General features: G+C 49.1%; 1 protein-coding gene across 1 annotated transcript in view; it reads left to right on the top strand.

The window, feature by feature from the left end:
- The first annotated feature begins 9,876 nt into the window (after positions 1 to 9,876).
- The window catches only part of CRIP2 (cysteine rich protein 2), a 58,863-nt gene continuing 49,871 nt past the window's right edge, over positions 9,877 to 18,868 (top strand). The window contains exon 1 of the mRNA XM_073356248.2: positions 9,877 to 10,011. Within this exon, the coding sequence (XP_073212349.1) occupies positions 9,969 to 10,011 (43 nt within the window). The 5' untranslated portion in view covers positions 9,877 to 9,968. The remainder of the gene's footprint in view (positions 10,012 to 18,868) is intronic.

The raw sequence follows: 18,868 nt of genomic DNA, 5'->3' as shown, positions 1-18,868 counted from the left end.
AGGAAGAATTCTAATGTTAATGTATCCCAGCAAGATCAGGGAGACTGATATTAGCCCTGAGAAATTACACAAGCCAAAGAGATTGTTTGATGACATCAAAATTCATTGATGGCTGTGCAGGCCATGATGAGAAAAAAAACCCGTTTTGCAACAATAGAAATACCACAGATCAACAGCCAGAGAGAAGCTTGACTACAACATGCACTCCCAGGCATACTAGAATAGCCAAATTAAATCGAAACACAAATGCAGCAGGAATGTCATGGTTCCAAACATAATTGCGGTGCTGTAGTATTGAAACAGGTAGTGTTCCAGGAGCTGCTGAGGTTGCTGTGCTTGCATTGTGTGGTTTCTATGTATTGCCACTTGAAGGTTTTTAAATGCATTGCAGGCATTCCGGAAACTGCAAGGGGACCTCAAGGTCTCAGGTGAGTGATGCCTGGAGTCTTGGAGCTGAACTAATGGAGGTGGTAAATTTCAAATCCAGTAGCTCAATGAATACCTGGAGCCTCCCCAAAATCCTTGAATATATTATGTAAGATCAGGCTACTGTTGGCAGGCAGCATGGTTGAATGGACTGTGCATGGGCTGTCAGTGAGAAACTCAGGAGTTCTAGTCTCATTTGCTATGGAGCCTGCTGTGTGGCCTTTGGCACATCTCTTAACTTCCCTGTCTAAGCTGCCTCATTTGTATAATCAGGGTAATTATGATTTATGGAGTGCTTAGTACTTCGCAGGTAATTCAGAATGATAGATCCTGTGCAGGGGAGCTTTTATTGTGCCTCAAAGTGTCATTATGAGCGTGATGTTTATACAGGCCTAGCCTAATGCACCACGGAAGTACTAAATATTGCTGCTAGGTAGAGGGTCATTTTAGAGTGAGCAGTTCCTTGTTGGAAGAGAAATCACTGACACAGACTTGAGACTCTTTTCTCTTAATTACCATGTGGACCTAAATCCTGGTCACCTGGAAAAAAGATGGCAAAAATTATTGTAAGACAGTTCCCCTCGAGAAAGCCAGCTAATGCACACAGTTCTCAACATCTCTTACCAGCAACTTCTCCCTCTGACTCTGTGCTGCTTCCAGTATTCCAGCTGCTAAAACTGGGCTGGATGGAGGTTTCCAGGCCACAAAGCCACAAGCAGCAGCAGTGGCATTTGTGGCTAGCGGCACCAGTCAGGGATCGCAGTGCCAACATGTAGGGTGCTGGGGGGCGGGCATGCAATAGAAAGTTTGCAGTCTCTTTGGGGGTCAGCTTACCTATGTTGTGACAAGAAGCAACAGCTGGGGGAGCTGGACAAGCAGGGTGTGTGGTGGGGGAAGAAGGTAACAGTAAAGAGAACAAGGCGTAATACAATGAGTAGGGGGTCTTGGTGCAGCACCTGCCTAGCCAGTGCCACTGGGCTGCTCTGTAGGCAACAAGGCAGAAGTAAGTTTAACGGACTCTCCCTGAGCACATGGACTCACTCATTCTCACTGTTGAACTGGCTAGTCTATCTGTTCTGGCTGTTAACGCCCTGCATCCAACTGCCCTGCAACACAACAGCCCTCCTTAGCTAGGTTCAACCAGCAGCCCCATCCACTGCAACATTCTTCATCCACACGGAAGTCTCACAGTCACCCACGGACCCTTTAGTGACCATGCTTGTGCCAGATCTTTTGACCAGGCCTCAGAAGAAAATATCAAGTGTTCCTAAAATGCTAACTCCATACCATATGTTTCATTCACAGTATCAGGTAGTAGTTTGTTCCAATAGATGTGGCACTAGCCTGAGGCCCTGCTGACCTGGCTGCTCTTCCCAGCTCCGCCTGCTGTGTGACCTGAGGCCAGTTGCTTTGCCGGAGCTGCTGGTTCAGAAATCCAGAGCTTATATAAAAATGGACTAATATGGGCGACAGCTGAATATGCAAGTACGTTATTAACAAACATAAATGACCAATGTCCTGGTTACCAAGCTGCTGGGTGGAACACTGTGCATTGTGCCCAAGTAACTCTGGCAGCTCCTGGGGTGGGGAGGGCTGTTGCTGTGTGATTGCCCTGGGCTGGAAAGGTGATCTGGCAGCTCCAGGGATCAGCTGAGGGATATTGTGGCTGGGTGTCCATTTGCTCCCTGGCTGGGGTGAGAAGGTGGGGAATCTTTGGCTACAGTTCACCCTAGCTGTCGTTCCAAGCCTATGGCCGTGGGTGGATTGGAAGGCACTAGGCTTACAGCTCTCTGGTCAGAATCCTCCGGCTGGTGCTCTGTGTGGTTAGACTCCTGGAGGGCTCTAAGCATAATGCAGAGCAGCTAAACCAGGAGTCTTCTGGCCAGAGCAGGTGACTAACCAGGCCTGCAGCAGCTTTCAGGTTAATACCCTCCCTGGCAGAGGTACCGCCCTGGGTCTGTTTTGTCTATCTAGATTGTAAGCTTTTGGGGGCAGGGAGTTTCTCTGTTGACATGTCTGCACACTGCCTGGCACAATGGGGCCCTGGGCCCTAACCATGCTATTGTAATACAAATAATAATTTAGCCAGGACTAACGCTTACTACAGGGGTGAAAGTAACTTAAAGGATTTACCAGTATGCTGGAGTCCTGAGCAGGGGCGTGGCCTCAACTGGAAAAGGTGGGGACTTCAAAGATTTAAGGGCCCCAGGGCTCCAGCTGCGGCTGGGAGCCCTGGAGCCTTTAAATCACCCTCGGAACTCCCAGCTGCAGAGGCGGCTGGGAACCCCGGGGCTCAGGGGTGATTTAAAGGTCCCGGGGCTCCAGCTACTGCTACCACAGCGGAGCTCCGGGTCCTTTAAATCACTGCCCAAGCCCGGCTGCCTGAGCCCCAGGGTAGCAGCAGCAGGGCTCAGATGGCACTTTAAAGGGCCTGGGGCTCCTGCCGCTGCAGGGAGCCCTGGCCCCTTTAAATCAACAGCCTAGGGAAGCCGGTCTGGTCTGGCACGGTGTATCAGCTCTCGCCGATAGGCCATACCAGACCGGCTTACTTTCACCTCTGGCTTACTATAAAACTGTGTGGGCATCTCAGCCCCAGCTGCTGCTCCCGCAGCACTCCTGCCTGACCGCTTTCATACCTGGAGCAAAGAGGCATGAAGGGTCTTGGCTCTCGCTGAAGACATTGCGCCCCCCTTGCTGGAGTGCCTGTGGGATGAAAGGTTTGATTCCTGCTGTCATCCTCTCCTGCGTATGCCCTCTTTATCCTCCACAGCTTGTCCAGTTAGCTCTGAACCACACAGCCCACCATGGCAGGATGAGCCACCCTACCAGCCCTGTCCAAGTGTGCAAAGGGATAGGCCAGAGACCAGCCAGATGTCAGCCCAGACTGGGGAGATGGGCATAGAGCTACATCTGTTTGGGGATGTTTTGCATATATAGCTTCCTGGGACCTCCTTGGACTGACAGCCACATCTTCCTGCATATGTGAATCTCTGTTTTAGGAGCAGGATTAACTGATGACAACTGTTGAGTAGAGCTGAGCGAATAATTGATTTTTTCCGTACAGTGGCTAAACCAAAAAAGAAAAAAAAATTGGTTTGTTTTGAACCCAAACTGATTTTTTTCACCGTTTAGTCTCACCAAAGCGAAAAGCTGAAACCATTTGGTTTGGGTCAAAAACATGGATTTGAAACGAACTGCCGAAATGCTTTGTGGTGACATTTTCAAGAGGAGACGTTTTGTTTTGTAAAGGGGGGTAATGTAATTAATGCCAATGAGCATGGGTTTATGGAAAAACTGATTGTCAGACTGACTTGATTGCTTTTTTTGGATGGGATTACAAGTTTGTTGATAAAAGTAATAGTGTTGCTATAATATACCGAGACTTTTGTAAGGCGTTTGGCTTGGTACCGCACAAGATTTTGATTAAAAAACTGGAATGATATAAAATTAACACGGCATTACAATGGGATACATAAACCCTGCAGTGGCATGGAAGGGGTTAAGGAGCTGCTTTGAGCTGCACCTGCAAATCACTCCAGGACTGGAGGAGGTGTTAAAAAGAGGGACGTCCATGCAGATGGGGGCTGCTCTAGGAAGGGAAAAGGCTGAGGTTCTCTGGCCCTGGAGAGAGGGCTGACAGCCTGCGGAGCCCCTGCCCTTGCAGAAGGAGGTGCAGATCCCCTGAGTTGAAGAGGAGAAGAGCTGAGACTTGTACTGGAGCCCAGTGACCTCTGATGTGGACAATGACATTGCTTCTGAAATCAGAGGGGCCCATAGCCCTGAGGAAGCTGCCTACAGGTTTTTCTTTTCCGTTCTGTTGGTGTAACCCCTTTTGTTGAATACAGGCTGTTTGGTGGCATTGCCAGGGACACAGAGTGGGGAGGAGACAGTTGAGAGGTCCCGGACCGAAGCTGAGTGCCAGACAGCTAGAAAGATGCCCCACAGCATCCGCTGGGGTGGGGCTGGAGTAATTGGACTCATGTGCATGCACTCCCCATATAGCCTAAAGATGGTGCCCTACCACAGATTCATGACAGGTACACATTAAATGGATTAAAAACTGGCTAACTGATAGGTCTCAAAATGTAACTAAACAGGGAATTGTCCTTGAGTGGGTGCATTTCCTGGGGGTCCCGCAGGGATCAATTCTTGGCCCTCCACTATTTAACTGTTTTATTGATGACCTGGAAGAAAACAAAATCATCACTGATAAAGTTTGCAGATGACACACAAATTGGTGGAGTGGTAAATAATGAAGAGGACAGGTCGCTGATTCAGAGTGATCTAGATCACTTGGTAAACTAGGTGCAAGCACACAACCGGTGTTTTAATACTGCTAAATATAAATGTATACATCTAGGAACAATGAATGTAGCCATACTTACAGGATGGGGGACTCTAGCCTTGGAAGCAGCGACTCTGAAAAAGATTTGGGCGTCTTGGTGGACAATCAGCTGAACATGAGCTCCCAGGGTGGCATCGTGGCAAAAAGAGCTAATGCGATCCTGGGACATGTAAATGGGAATCTTGTGTAGGAGTAGAGAGGTTATTTTACCTCTATATTTGGCTCTGGTTCGACCATTACTGGAATATTGTTTCCAGTTCTGGTACCCACAATTCAAGAAGGATGGTGATAAAATGGAGCGGGTTCAGAGAAGAGCCACAAGAATGGTTAAAGGATTAGAAAAAAAGGCCTTACAGTGATAACCACAAAGAACTCAATCTATTTAGTTTAACAAAGTGAAGGTTAATGGGTGGCTTGATCCCAGTCTGCAAGTACCTACATGGGGAACACATTTAATAATGGGTTCTTCAATCTAGCAGAGAAAGGTATTGCATGGGCCAATGGCTGGAAGTTGAAGCTAGACAAATTCAGACTAGAAATAAGGCATATGTTTTTAACAGTGAGCGTAATTAACCATTGGAACAACTTACCAAGGATTGTGATGGATTCTCCATCACTGACAATTTTTACATCAAGATTGGATGTTTTTCTGAAAGTTCTGCTCTAGGAATTATTTGGGGGCAGGTCTCTGATCTGTGCTATGCAGGAGGTCAGACTAGATGTCCACAATGGTCCATTCTGGCCTTAGAATCTAGGAATCTATTTCAACATAGATGGAATTTTGGTTTTCAGGGTTTTTTGACTGAAACTGTTCACTGAATTAGACTCAAATTCACAAATAGTTTTGATGCCCTGAAAAATGCATTTATCTTAAAATTTACTATTTGCTAAAATAAATCAGCCAGATGAACTGTTGGACTGAAATCCAGTATCCAGCCTAACCTGTCTCTCCCCCGCTGTCCCTTTTAATATCAGCAAGGAGCCGTCTGCCCAATACCTTTGCTAAAAACCCTAGCCAGACCCTTCTGAACAAAGAACAAGGTCTCTGTCAGATCTCCAGGGTTTCATCTTGAGTCTTCTCTCTGTTTAATAAATAGCTGAAGGAATTTTGATGCTGCAGTTGCCATGGTAACCAAGCAAAACTCTGCTGCAAGTCCCTGGGCACTGCTAGCTGTTTGATGATCTGGCAATAAATGAGGAATAATCCTTTTATTTTTGCAAGGGCTTGATGCTGCTCAGGCTTCTGTGGTCCTGGAAGGGAAAGAGGGCATATCTCTGTACCTCCCAGCTCTGGGCAGAGTCTGGACACACAGGGGTGAGGAGGGGCATGGGGGCAGATCCTTCACCCTTGGAAACAAAGGGTGGTGAAGCAGCTGTATTCCCCAGATCTCCACAAGACATGGTGGCCTGGAGCTTCTGGGGGTCGTACATCTCCCAGCAGTCCCCATATGGGATGTGACTGAGGACCCACAGTTGAGCAATGAGTGTGACAGAGTTTGCTACCCATCTGGGGTTCAAGAGATGCAGGAATTCCTCCCTTTCCTGGGTTTGTTGGCAGGAGTCAGAAGCAGGCAGGAAAGGGCCTGAAAGGTCATGGCAGGGGGAGCTCATTTGCGACTAGGCCCTGCTGCATCATACACCCCGGAGGGTGGGGCTGTGCTGACTGCTGGAGAGAGCTGCTGGCTTGGTCACAGTGTGGAGGTGACCTGGTTACTCTGGGGCAAGCTAACTGTGTGACAACCAACACTTCTGAGCTTCACAGAATTCCAGCTCTTCCAGCAAATACTAAACCCACCTGCTTCAAAGTCAGGGAACGTCTCATTAAAGACATTATCTATCCCACACTGCCCCGTGAGAAACACACTCGTACTGCGGGCAGTTAAAAAACCCATGTCATCACAACCACCTTAACTAAATGTTAAATAAATCAGCTAGAAGAGTCACCAGAGTGCTAGGTTAAGGAGTGGCATTCACTGGACAAGGAGAAAATGGCTCCTGTGGAGCACTATATCCTTCATTGTACACCTGACACCATTACAGAGCTAATCTAGCCCTGCAGAGTGAGCAGCACCTTCAATACCGGCTAGTCAATGTGATGGCACACCCACCTATGTGCTCAAGTTTCCACAGCCAATGCCTTACCCACTGTGATACCAGGCCTCGTGTCCAGGCTACTTAATCTTTGGGGTTTTTTAAATTATCCTATATCTGGGAAAAGCAGCTAATAATAATACATTGCACATACACAGTGCTTTTACCCCCTGGTAGAGGTCAAAAAGCCGTATTTTTACAGGTAGCCTAAATAAGTACAGAGGCATTAAGCTGTTTGCATCAGAGGCACTGTGACCCAGTGGCTCAGATGTGAGCCCATCACTTCCCAGTTCAGTGTTCTTTCCCCAATTCTGCCATAGGCTTTCTATGTAACCTTTGCAAATTGCTTAAATCTTCTAGGCAGTCTGTGTGACTGCCGCCTTGTAACCTACATCTGAGTAAAATGCCATCATTTGGACTGGGTATGACTGTGCTCGGGTAGAAATAACTGCACGAGGATCATCGTCGGGGACAATCAGGCCTTCTGTTATCCCCTCTGGAAAACAGAACTGGGTTTTTTTGCTCAGACCCTCAAAGATATTTAAGCACCAAACTCCCATTGATTTCTGTTGAAGTTAGGAGCCTAACAACTTTTGAGGATCTGGGCCTTTTCATCCTAGGCCAAGTGGGAACTGATGGGAAGGACCGACTCCAGCAGTTATGAGGTTTGCCTTGACCTTTGAAAAGGTGCAGGCTAACAACAAAGACATTACCCATCAATGCCACTTTTTGCGTGTCTCAGCTTCATTGTCTAGTTTTCAAAGAAGGACTGGTTTCAGAGGAACAGCCGTGTTAGTCTGTATTCGCAAAAAGAAAAGGAGTACTTGTGGCACCTTAGAGACTAACCAATTTATTTGAGCATGAGCTTTCGTGAGCTACAGCTCACTTCATCAGATGTTTACTGTCTGCTGCAGTTTCCACGGTAAACATCTGATGAAGTGAGCTGTAGCTCACGAAAGCTCATGCTCAAATAAATTGGTTAGTCTCTAAGGTGCCACAAAGAAGGACTGTTTCCGAAACCCTTTGCTATTCTTGCTGTTGAAAACTGCCTCTCGCTGGAGGCAGTGTTCAAACCTACCTGTATCTCATATGGTGTGGTGGGATGTTTTCAAAGGATGCACAGAAGCATTAGATGCTTTGTAAACGTTATCAAATGGCGCCATTTACCTATAAGTCTTTAACAGGCCTCCTTACTCAGACAAAGCAATATGTTCAGAAAAACGTCCCTAGTGTAGGAATGCGTCTGTGAGTAACGCTTTCTACCATCTTTGGCTCGGAGCCTCCACCCCATTCTGGCGGATGGAGACGTGGCCTCAGTTCTTCTTGCCTTTGTCACCTCTTGTCTGGATGACACCAGTGTGATACAGCTGGGCATGAAGCCTTCAGCCTTTGAGACATTCCAACTAGTACAGAATGCTGCAGTGCGTCTCCTCAACAATGCAGGCTCAGTAACCACCTGCACATCAAACCTGCCCTCCACTCCCTACACTGGGTTCCCATATTTATCAAGTCAGGTTCAAGGTCTTGGTCCTTCAAGGAGCTCCATGGCCTGGACTCAAGGTGCATGAAAGGGCCTAAAGCCCAGGCTGAGGTCCATGGCTGAGAACTTCACTCCTCTGCCACAGTGGAATTCTCTAGCCCAAGGGGAAGGCTTGTCTTTGCAGACGCCAAACCTTTTGTGGGGGCTGGTCCCAGATTGTGGAATGAATTCCCGCAGAAACTAAGGATCACCCTAAACCTCACCACCGTCAGCTCCAAGAGCAAGGCATGTTTCTTTGACATGCCTTCACTAATGGACACATAGAGCCACATATGTGTGTGTGTATTAATTTTTTTTCCAAAACAAAACACTCCCCTGCACACCCTTCTCCCTACGGGGCAAGGATGAGAGAACAAACCCATGACAGATGCTAGTCAGGTGCACTACAGGAAGGCACTCAGCTACTATAGTGCTGAACATGGCATAAGAACCTATGTAGAATGGATCTGGTTTAGGCGTTGGCTATTGCAGAACCCTTATGAGCAATATGTGCACACACACCCAGAGCCTGATCCTGCTCTCCATGGGTATTCAACTCCCATTTATGTGAATGGGAGCAAGAAAATCCCTCTTGTCTCCTCCTCCTGATTTGAAAATGGATGGTTGGTTCCCTTTGGAACGTTCCCTGTAGTTAGATCGCCTTCAGCTCTCATGCCCGGGCTCTGCTGGAAGGAAAGAGGTTGCAATTAAGCAAATTGATCAAAGAGTTTTGTTGTAGGTAATTTTGAGCACAATCCTGCTTCCTTTGATTTCAAAAAGAGGTATGGACCCAATCCTGCTCGTCTCCCCTATCCCCATCCTCCTCTTTGCCCTTTCACTGCCACCTGCCACCGAGGGCTGGTGGGAACCATCACCTCCGCAGCTGGCTAGGAGCGCTGTGCCCCCTGACTCACTGTCAGTGCCTTCCCATCGCACATGCCTTTCTCCTGGGCTTGGGCCTCTTCATTTGCTATCAGTTTTGCGCCTGTCACTCCCTGCAGCCTTGGGGGCTGGCGTTTCTACACATCCAGGGGAACTTGCCTTCCCTGTTCAGGTGGGGCCAGCGTGGCTGGGCTGCGGGGAGGGTGCGAAGGGGACACCTGGGGGGCCCCTGTCCTGCTCTGCCCAGGTGTTTGGGACCGGACACAGCCCCGGGCAGGGTGCAGCTCGCTCTGGGCCAGGGTCCGTCCGAGGAGCCCTGTGGCTCCCAGCCTCCCGCCCTGGCTCTGCGCTCAGCAGGGGCAACCCCCCGCTGGTGCCCGGCAGCTGTCTCCAGCCGGCCCCGGTTCCGGCCCCGCGCTCGGGGGGTGCAGACAGCGCAGCCCCGTGTGCTGAGGGGGCGCCTCGTGCAGCTGGGCGGCGGGGGCTGCTCCCTGCACCTGCTGGCGCGCCCGGCCCCCGCGTCGGTCTCAGCAGCGGCGCAGCGCGGGGAGGGAAGGCGAGGCGGGGACGGAGTCGCCCCCAGCTCGCCAGCGCGGCCAATGGGCGGGCGAGCCGGGCTGTGGGCGGCGCGGAGCGGAGCTTGGGCCGGGCGGAGCAGGGAGCCCGCACACAGCAGCGCGTCTCCCCGGCTGCGCGACCCGCGGCATGGCAGCCAAGTGCCCCCGGTGCACCAAGACCGTCTACTTCGGTGAGTGCCCGGTGCCCCCTGCCTCCCCAGCCCGGGGCATCCCCCGGGCACGGACCGGTGCCCCCCGCCCTCGCTCCCCAGCCTGGGGCACTCCCGCCCGGGAACAGGGGCTACCCCCTTGCGCTCCCCAGCCTAGCCGCAGCTCTTCCCCCCATCCCCACTCCTCGGAGGGACTAGTACCTCCCTTTCACACACGCCCCGCAGCCTGGGAAAAGGGAAGGCTACTCTCCCTCCATCCTGGGTGCAGCCCCAACCCGGCAGTAGGGGCTGCGACCCCCCCCCCCGCCCTGTATTCCCCCCCCCTTGCACCCCCCCTCCCGAGAGCTGAGCCCATCGCCAGTCCGTGCGTTCTTCCCGGGGGCGGGGCGGGCAGCTGGTGTCTCCCTTCCCCACCCTCTGTGCACCCCTACCTGGGAATAAGGGGGCTGAGCCCATCCCCAACCTGGGTGCACCCCCTTTCCAGTTTGCAGGCTCCCCCTCTCTGGGAACAGAGGGCAGCTGAGCATGTTAGACCTTGGTCTGTGGCTCTCTGCTTGGATTTAACATGATGAGTAGAGGCTATATGGATAGGGCGTGGCAGGGAAAGGGTTAGAGCTAAACCTCTGCTGCTTTGGTTGGTTAGGGGGGAAACACCTGCGTTGTTTGTATTTGTAAAGTTGTGAGGGCTCCACCTGATCTGGTCCTCTGGTACCGGCTCCCTGGGAGAGTCCCTGTGTGCGCTTACTGGGACAGGGTGATTGGGATCTCTGCTGTGTTGTCTGATCCCCTGCCCAGATGGGTGTGCGTGGCTGGGCCAATCTCTCAAGTGCTCGGTTCTGCAGCTCGGACCAGATTTTTCAAAACAGCTCGCGTCTGTCCCACACCCAGTGTGTTGAGATCATAGACTCACAGAAAGGTAGGGCTGGAAGAGACCTTGAGAAGCTATCAAGGCCAACCCCCTGGGTTGTGCAGGGCCAAATAAACCTAGTCCATCCCTGGCAGGTATCTGTCCAACCTGTTCTTAAAAATCTCCAGTGGCAGGGATTCTACAACCTCCCTTTGAAGCCTATTCCAGAGCTTAACTACTCTTATAGTTGGAAACTTTTTCCTAATGTCTAACCTAAATCTCCCTTGCTGCAGATTTATCCCATTACTTCTTGTCCTGTCTCCAGTGGCCATGGAGAACAAATGATCCCTATCCTCTTTATAACAGCTGTTAGCTTATTTGAAGACTATCAGGCCCCCCCCCCCCCCGGTCGTCTTTTCTCCAAACTGAACATGCCCAGGTTTTTTAACCTTTCCTCACAGGTCAGATTTTCTAAACCTTTTTATCATTTTTGTTGCTTTTCTCTGGACTCCCTCCAGTTTATCCACATCTCTCCTAAAGTGTGGTGTCCACAACTGGGGTCTCAGCAGTGCCAGTAGAGCAGGACAATTACCTTCTATGTCTTACATACAACACTTCTGTTAATACACCCCAGGATATTACCCTTTTTTGCATCACATTGTTGATTCAGATTCAATTTGTGATCCACTATAAACCCCAGATCCTTTTCAGCTGTACAACTGCCTAGCCAGTTATTCCCCATTTTGTAGTTGTACATGTAGTTTTTCCTTCCTAAGTGATGTACTTTGAGCTTGTCTTTATTAAATTTCATCTTGATAAATTGAGACCAATTCTCCAATATGTCAAAGTTGTTTTGAATTTTAATCCTGTCCTCCAGAGTGCTTGCAACCCCTCCCAGCTTGGTGTCTCCCAGAAATTATATAAGCATACTCTCCACCCCATTGTCCAAATCATTAATGAAAATATTGACGAATACCAGACCTGGGACTGACCCTTGTGGGACCCCACTGGATTTACTCTCCTAGTTTGACAGCAGCCCTTTGATAACTACTCTTTGACTACAGTCTTTCAACCAGTTGTGCACTGACCTTACAGTAATTTCATCTAAACCACATTTCCCTAGTTTGCTTATGAAAATGTCATCTGGCACTGTGTCAAAAGCCTTACTAAAATCGAGGTGTATCACATCTACTGCTTCTTCCCCATCCATCAGGCCAGTAACCCTGTCAAAAAAGGAAATTATTTTGGTTTGGCATGATTTGTTTGTGACAAATCCATACTGGCTATTCCTTGTAACCCTATTATCCTCTAGGTGCTTACTAATTGATTGTTTAATAACTTGTTCCAGTATCTTTCCAGAGAACGAAGTTAGGCTGACTGGTCTGTAATCATCTGCAAATCTCACACTGATTGTGGGTGCTGAGTAGCTTTGATCTGACCAGTATTGCCAGGATGGCGGTGCCAGGAGGCCCGCCTGAGTTAGGACACATTGACTTTCCAGAGGATGGGCAAAGTTGTTTTTGGAAAGACAGGAGAACTTGGCAGTAGTGGGAAGAATGGGAGGTAAAAGTCAGAAATGAGTTCCAGCAGCATCTACAGACAGCAAAGAGCTAGAATGCAAAGGTTAACTACATGTGCCCCCCCACCCCTCAATTCTGCATGTTGAAGTACAGAGCATTTCTCATCCAAACCATTTCCAAAATCTCTGAATTGCTTTGTTCTCCTTTACTGTAAATTTATGTAAAATACTCTTATAGCGCACTTTTCACTAATGGAGCTCACAGCACTTTACAAAGGTGGGTAAAGCAGTATTAGTTTCATTTTACAGATGGGAAAACTGAGGCACAAAGACACTTAATTATATTTTAAAAAGTGCCTTCTGAATTTGGGGATATCCATTCTTGGGGTGCCCAGCCTGAGGCACCTTGGACCCCATTCTCAGAAGCACCGAGTACCCACAGTTCCTGCTGACTGCAGTTGAAGAGATGGCTGTTCTGCACCTGTAAAAGTCAGACCCTGGGCGTCTCCGGTGGAGCATCCTGATTTTAGTGACTTTCCCCAGTTTACAGAGCTGGTCGTGGCCAATCTCGGACTAGAGCCCAGGTCTCCTGACTCCTTGCTGTGCCTTGCCACCATTTGACAACTTACCTCTTCCAATACCGCTTTTATTACGTGAAAAGTACATGGTCCAGACCGTGGCTTGGCACCAACTAGAACCTAGCTTTGACTTGCTCCCTTGTCCAACCTGTCATGGTCTTAAGAGTCCTAAGAATTACTGTTGAAGATTAGGATAATTTTAAAGGCATGGGGAATTAATCTCCATTACCCAGATCACTTTCTGATTGAATTAGTTAGCTTTGCATTCCGGCTTAGTTTTGGCTAGTGCTGCTTGCAGGTTATTCCCACCCTGGAGAATAGTTCCCATCTCCCTCCTATGATCTACTGCCATGTAGCAAAGTGTGTGACTGCTCAAGCATCCATCTTCCCCAGTCCTTGCTGCTCCTGGTTGTTTATTTTGGTAGAGAAATACCATGGGGTTATGATAGCATCTGAGCGTTTAAAGCTTTGGGAAGGGTTGTGCACTTTCATTCCGCTGCAGCCATCTCCAAGTAAACATTGAGAAATAGGAATTTGCTTTTTCTCCCCTTCTAAGTCTTTTTGTGGGGGCGGGAATAACTCAGCCTGTTGGATTTCTTCCCTTGTGTGTGAATCTTTCCCTTTTAAGCTGAAAATACCGTGTCTGTTTTCCTGGAGGCCCCAGTCTGATGTTAGTTTCTTTCTCCCTGCTCTCTGGGTGACTCTGTTCTTGTGGAATCACTGGTTGCTGTTGGTAGTGGAGAAGACTGTCCTCTCCTGACTGCCCCAGCTGCAGTCAGGGAGATGGGGCCATATTTTGCCCAAGCAGAAGTACCCATGGGAGTGAGCCAGAGGAACCATGATCTTGCAGAGTTCACTTCCAATCTTCCCCGTTTAGGGAGGAATCAGGTCAGCATTCCCAGGATTTGTGATGAGTGGAAGTGTCAGTCCTGCAGAAGATCTAGGCTCTTTTACTTTGCCCGCCCTCTTGCCCCACGGTCCCAGGGAAGATGGGTTTATGCAGGTGTCATCCACCCACAGCTACATAAATGAGCTGCCTAGATGCATGGAGCAGGTAATAACCTAGAGAGAGGAGACACCCTATGCTCCCTACTTTGCAGCAACAACATGCAGAAATCCGCTTGGATAGAAGCCATCTTTGCATGCCATGGGCTGTGGCTGCTCCCTTGCTCCTCCCAGCCCCAGCTCAGCCTCCGCTGCCTGACATCCCATGGAGACCTGGCTTTATTTGTGGGGGAGGGCTTCTGAGGGGTCTGAGGAAAGGGGTATAGGGGAGACTGTGCCACAGAGCCAATGCTGGTTCTATGCCAGCCAAGGTGGTCTGTGTTCAAGAGTGGCGAGAGCAATCAGAGTCAGAGCTGGTCCAAAATTTTCTGTTGAAACACTTTTTTGATGGAAAATGTTGCAAAAACAGTATGCTTTTGTTGAAATATCTTGCATATAACACCCCCCCCCCAAACCCAAATATCAAAACATGTTCATTTCTCTTGGTATGAAAACAAATCAAACACTTTTTCTGCAAGTTGGGGAAATCATTTCCTGACCAGATCTAGTCCAAACATATCAGGAAAGTGGCAGAAGAAGAGGTGTTTTCCTGCTTCTTGTTTCCAAGGCCAGTTTTTATTTTGAACTTCCACTGCAATTGACCAATAAATCACATAACCTAGTGGGAAAGCAATAGTGGAAGTATCTTCCACAGGTTGCGTGTGTGCATGAATTCCTTTATTGCCTCTTAAGGGAGACTGATTAATAAAGTCCTGCTTGTTTGGAAGTGTTACTTCCTTGTGATGAATGACCCTTGGTTATAATTATTTTAGATGACAGGAGTTGTGATTCTGAATCTCAGGAAAATGTAACCAAATTATTTTTCTCTTCCCTCTGCCTGACTTTGTTGAGATGCTCATGTACTGAAATGGGCAGCTGTCCAGAAATAACGGTAATTTTATTTATGGAAAATTAACTTTCAGTCTTCCTGTTGCCTTTTACTCCACGGAAAAATCTGGCAGATCCTGCCTCTGTAATGAGAGGGATGTGGGTGTTTCCTGAAGTGCAGAATGAGGTTAAAGTACAGGAAAACATAAAAATAGATTTTTTTTTTGTTTTTGTTTTGAAAAAGCACATTGTGGCCTGGGATGTTTTTCCCAGTAGCAGCTGGGCCATTGGTTAGTCTACCTTTTTTTTACGATGTGATTTGAAAGATCCAGTGAATACTTGTTGGGACTATTTAAGTGAAAAAGTAACTGCTTGATGCTAATTCTCCGTAGCTGACTCCTAGACCCCTAACTGCAAATAGCCCATGTTTTGGTCTCTTCCACCAGGAAGAGTTGGTGGTCACAGTCACCCTGAAGCAAAACAACTGAGTATTTCCTAAGCTACCAATACAAAAGAGAGGCCTCCAAGTGAGTTTTGCAGGGTCACTGCCTTTGTGGCCTGTGCCTGGGGGAAAATTCTGAATTGCCCCTCTCTACCAGCCTTTGTTTTCAAACTAGTGAACTGCAGAGAGAAAACTGCAGCAGCTGGCGTCTTGCTGCTTCTCTGTGCAATGTTTATCACAGAATTCTGAGCTTGAATACAAAGTTAAAAAGACAAAATATGTAACAAGTACATGCGATTTATTGTCCATCTGCTGGAACCCAGGCAGGCAGATAACAAACAGGCATTTTTTGTTCTTGATTGCATTGTTCTAAAGGACCTCGTCTGGCGGTGGGTGTGTGAACGCGCATGCAATTACAGAGTCAGGGAGCTTTGCTGCAAGGGGGTGGCTTTTCTTTGTCCAAAGAAATGCCTATGGGTACATGCCAGCCCATGCCAGAGGAAGAAGTGGCCAAATAGCCCCAGAATTTAGCATTTTTGTGCAACTGGCAGCAGCAGCGAGTGCTGAGGTATTGGGGGGAAATTTTGTATGTGTGGAATGAGGAGCCTGTTGTCTGGAGGCAGCAGGGAGAGAGGCTTTTAGCTTGGGATCATTTGATTGCCAGTATTGGCCAGCATCTGAGGTTGGAGAGTGCTTTTGAGTTGGGCGGCGGGGGGTGGAGGGTATAAGGCTCACAGCCCAGCATCAGCCTCTGTAGCTTGGGCCAGCAGTAACCAGCACCATAGGAGAAGAATGGAGGCAAGCTGCCTCTCACTGATACCCTGGGGGAGCAGTCCAAGCTTCCCACAGGGGAATCCTTGGTAAGCAGCAGCCCAGCATCACAGGAAAGGGGAACAAGTGTTAGCAAGAGGTGAGCAGACCCCTTGATCCATGGTCACTGCAGCTGGGTCTGAGCTGAGTAAACGGGCCCATTGGCTGGTGTCAAAGTGCCCAATGCTCATCATTGCTACACCGGTCATCTGTGTATCAGCTCTCCTGCCGCTGTATTTAGGAATACAATGTCCTGGCCAGTACCGCTTCCTTCTGTGCTTTGCAGAGCTCTGTGCAGGCTTGTTTGCTCTGGAGAAATTCAAGCTAGAAGAGCAGAACCAGCTCTGCTATTAATAAGTAACCACTGTCCTTGGAAATAGATGCTTGCTGTTTTCCAGTGCCCATGGCCTGAAAATCTCCAGCCCAGGCCGGCTCTGCATGGCTGAGTGTGAGGATTTTGTCTGTGCGTGTATTATAGGTTTTCTTAAAATATTGAGAAAACTCCAGCCTTCTCTTCAGCACAGCCTGCATGGCAGAGACCATATGGGTGACTTAAGCACAGCTGCTTTATTGCCAGGGATAATGCTGATGGCCTGGAAGCTGGCTCTTATATAATCTCCTATTTTGATGTCTGAGAGGCTGCTCTCTGGGTGTGTCCATCTAAGGAGACAGGGTTTCTAGCAAGTTGCCGCCTGACTCCGGTATCAGAATACAAGCAGCTGACGGGGATTTAGCTGTGAAAGTCCTAGAGAGCAGGAAATTGCCCAAAGCTGCAGAGTGGGGTGACTAGCACAGTTGTAGTGTACTTGGACAAGTACTACAAATGACAGAAAATCACATAGGCCTTCCTGTAGTAGCAGCCCCTAACCTTCCTTCCTGTCTCTTCACTGGGGGTATGTCTGCAGCTTATTAGCAAACATTTCTATAGCAGTAATGGCTAAGGGTCACATCAGGGTGTGCCCACTCATAGGTGCCGACCCCGTGAGTGCTCCGGAGCTGGAGGACCCATGGGGAAAAATTAGTGGGTGCTTTGCACCAACTGGCAGCCAAGCTCCCCTCAATCCCCACCCCACCATCACCACCTCCTCCTCCCCTGAGCGTGCTGCGTCCCCATCCTCTGCCTGCCTCCCAAGGTTTCCCGCTCAGCCACCGCCAAACAGCTGTTTGGCAGTGTTAGCTCGCTCTGGGAGGGAGGGGGAGGAGGGGAAGCTGGGGTGGGGATTTGGGGAAGGAGTTGGAATAGCAGCAGGGAGGGGGCAGAGTTGGGCGGGGACTTTGGGGAAGGGGTTGGAATGGGGGCGGTGCAGGGGTGGGAAGGGGCAGGTCCTCAGGGAAGGGGTGGAGTGGTGGCGGAGCTGAGGCCAGAGGGGGGTTGAGCACCCACGGGAAAGGGGGAAAGTCGGCGCCTGTGGCCCCACTGTGCTCAGTGCGGTGCAGATGTAAATGCAAGCTCTGCTCCCAAAGAGCTTGTGGTTTGAAAGACAAGATGCCAGTTGTTAACTGTGTTTCATAGATTCCAAGGCCGGAAGGGATGACTGTAATCGTCTAGTCTGGGTCCTGTGTAACCCAGGCCAGAGAACTTCCCTGAAATGATTCCTAGAGCAGATCTGGACAGGTTAATTAACATGCCTGGTTAATTAACCACTTGTTCCTATCACTTGATGCATCTGAAGAGTGGGGTTTTTACCCACAAAAGCTTATGCTCAAATAAATGTTAGTCTTTAAGGTGCCACCAGACTCCTTGTTTTTGTGGATACAGACTAACACGGCTACTCCCGGATACTTGTTCCTACCTGTGTTCCATCCCACAATTAGCATAGACCCAGCCTTGCAGAAACCCCTGCAGGAGGTGAGAGCACCTAATATGCTGCTGTGTTTCATCCTTGCAGTTCTCAGTGGCTCCCCTCCTCCTCTGCTGTTCATTGGGAGCCAGCTCACAGCTTCTCCTTGCAGAGCAGCTGAGGGACAGATTGGGTGTGCCTGGGACTGGCAGGAGACTCCCCAGCTGAGGGACAGATTGGGTGTGCCTGGGACTGGCAGGAGACTCCCCTGCAAGCCAACTAGTATCTAGTTTTTCCATACTGCTCATTAGGTCAGCAGGGAGTGAGTGGTGCTTCCATTTCTCACTGAACTGCTGATTGACAGCAGGTGTGGCGAGAGCCTAGGCCCTGATCCAGGGAACGCTCCCGTGTGCTGTGCAAGTGTCTTCAGGAACAGGAGCTTAGTTTTTAGGCTGCAAGCAAGCAGTTAGAAGGGAGCTTCATATTGATCACTGTCCAGAGCATAGGGAGGGGGAGAGAAAATAGGAAAGGGGAAATTGAGAGAGGGGGAAAGGAAATTGAATGGAGGGGGAAGAAAAGTTAGAGGCACAACTTGAAAAGAGGCAGATAAAATGGGGTGGCGGGGAGAGAAACAAAAATAATGAGGCAAAACAAATTTTCCATACAGTTATTAAGAAAATGTTACAGTAAAGCACAAAGAATGAATAGCTTCTGTTACATCACACGTAGGTCTGACTTTACGTATGCAGGGTCAGATCTGTGCCTAGTACCTAATATATATTACCTCTGTTGCCTTTAGACTAAAAGCCATCCTGCTCTTACTACAGCACTATGCATGCTGAAGGTGCTGTATAAGCAGTACTGAGGACAAGGGTTGGGAGACCTTGCTGAGAATGGGAGCTGGGTCCCAGGTGCCCAGTGCGGGTCAGTAGAGAACCTGCTCTGATTTTGCTTTCCCCTCTAATATTAGTGTTGGCTTTCTGCATGGCTTTCTTCCTGGTTTTGTGTGTGCCTGATGGGTTATACCAA

The sequence above is a fragment of the Lepidochelys kempii genome, chromosome 8 (genome assembly GCF_965140285.1).
Source record: "Lepidochelys kempii isolate rLepKem1 chromosome 8, rLepKem1.hap1, whole genome shotgun sequence".
NCBI classification, from domain to species: Eukaryota; Metazoa; Chordata; order Testudines; family Cheloniidae; genus Lepidochelys; species Lepidochelys kempii.
Note: the sequence above shows the minus strand (reverse complement) of the source record. Positions and strands in the feature narration are given on the sequence as shown.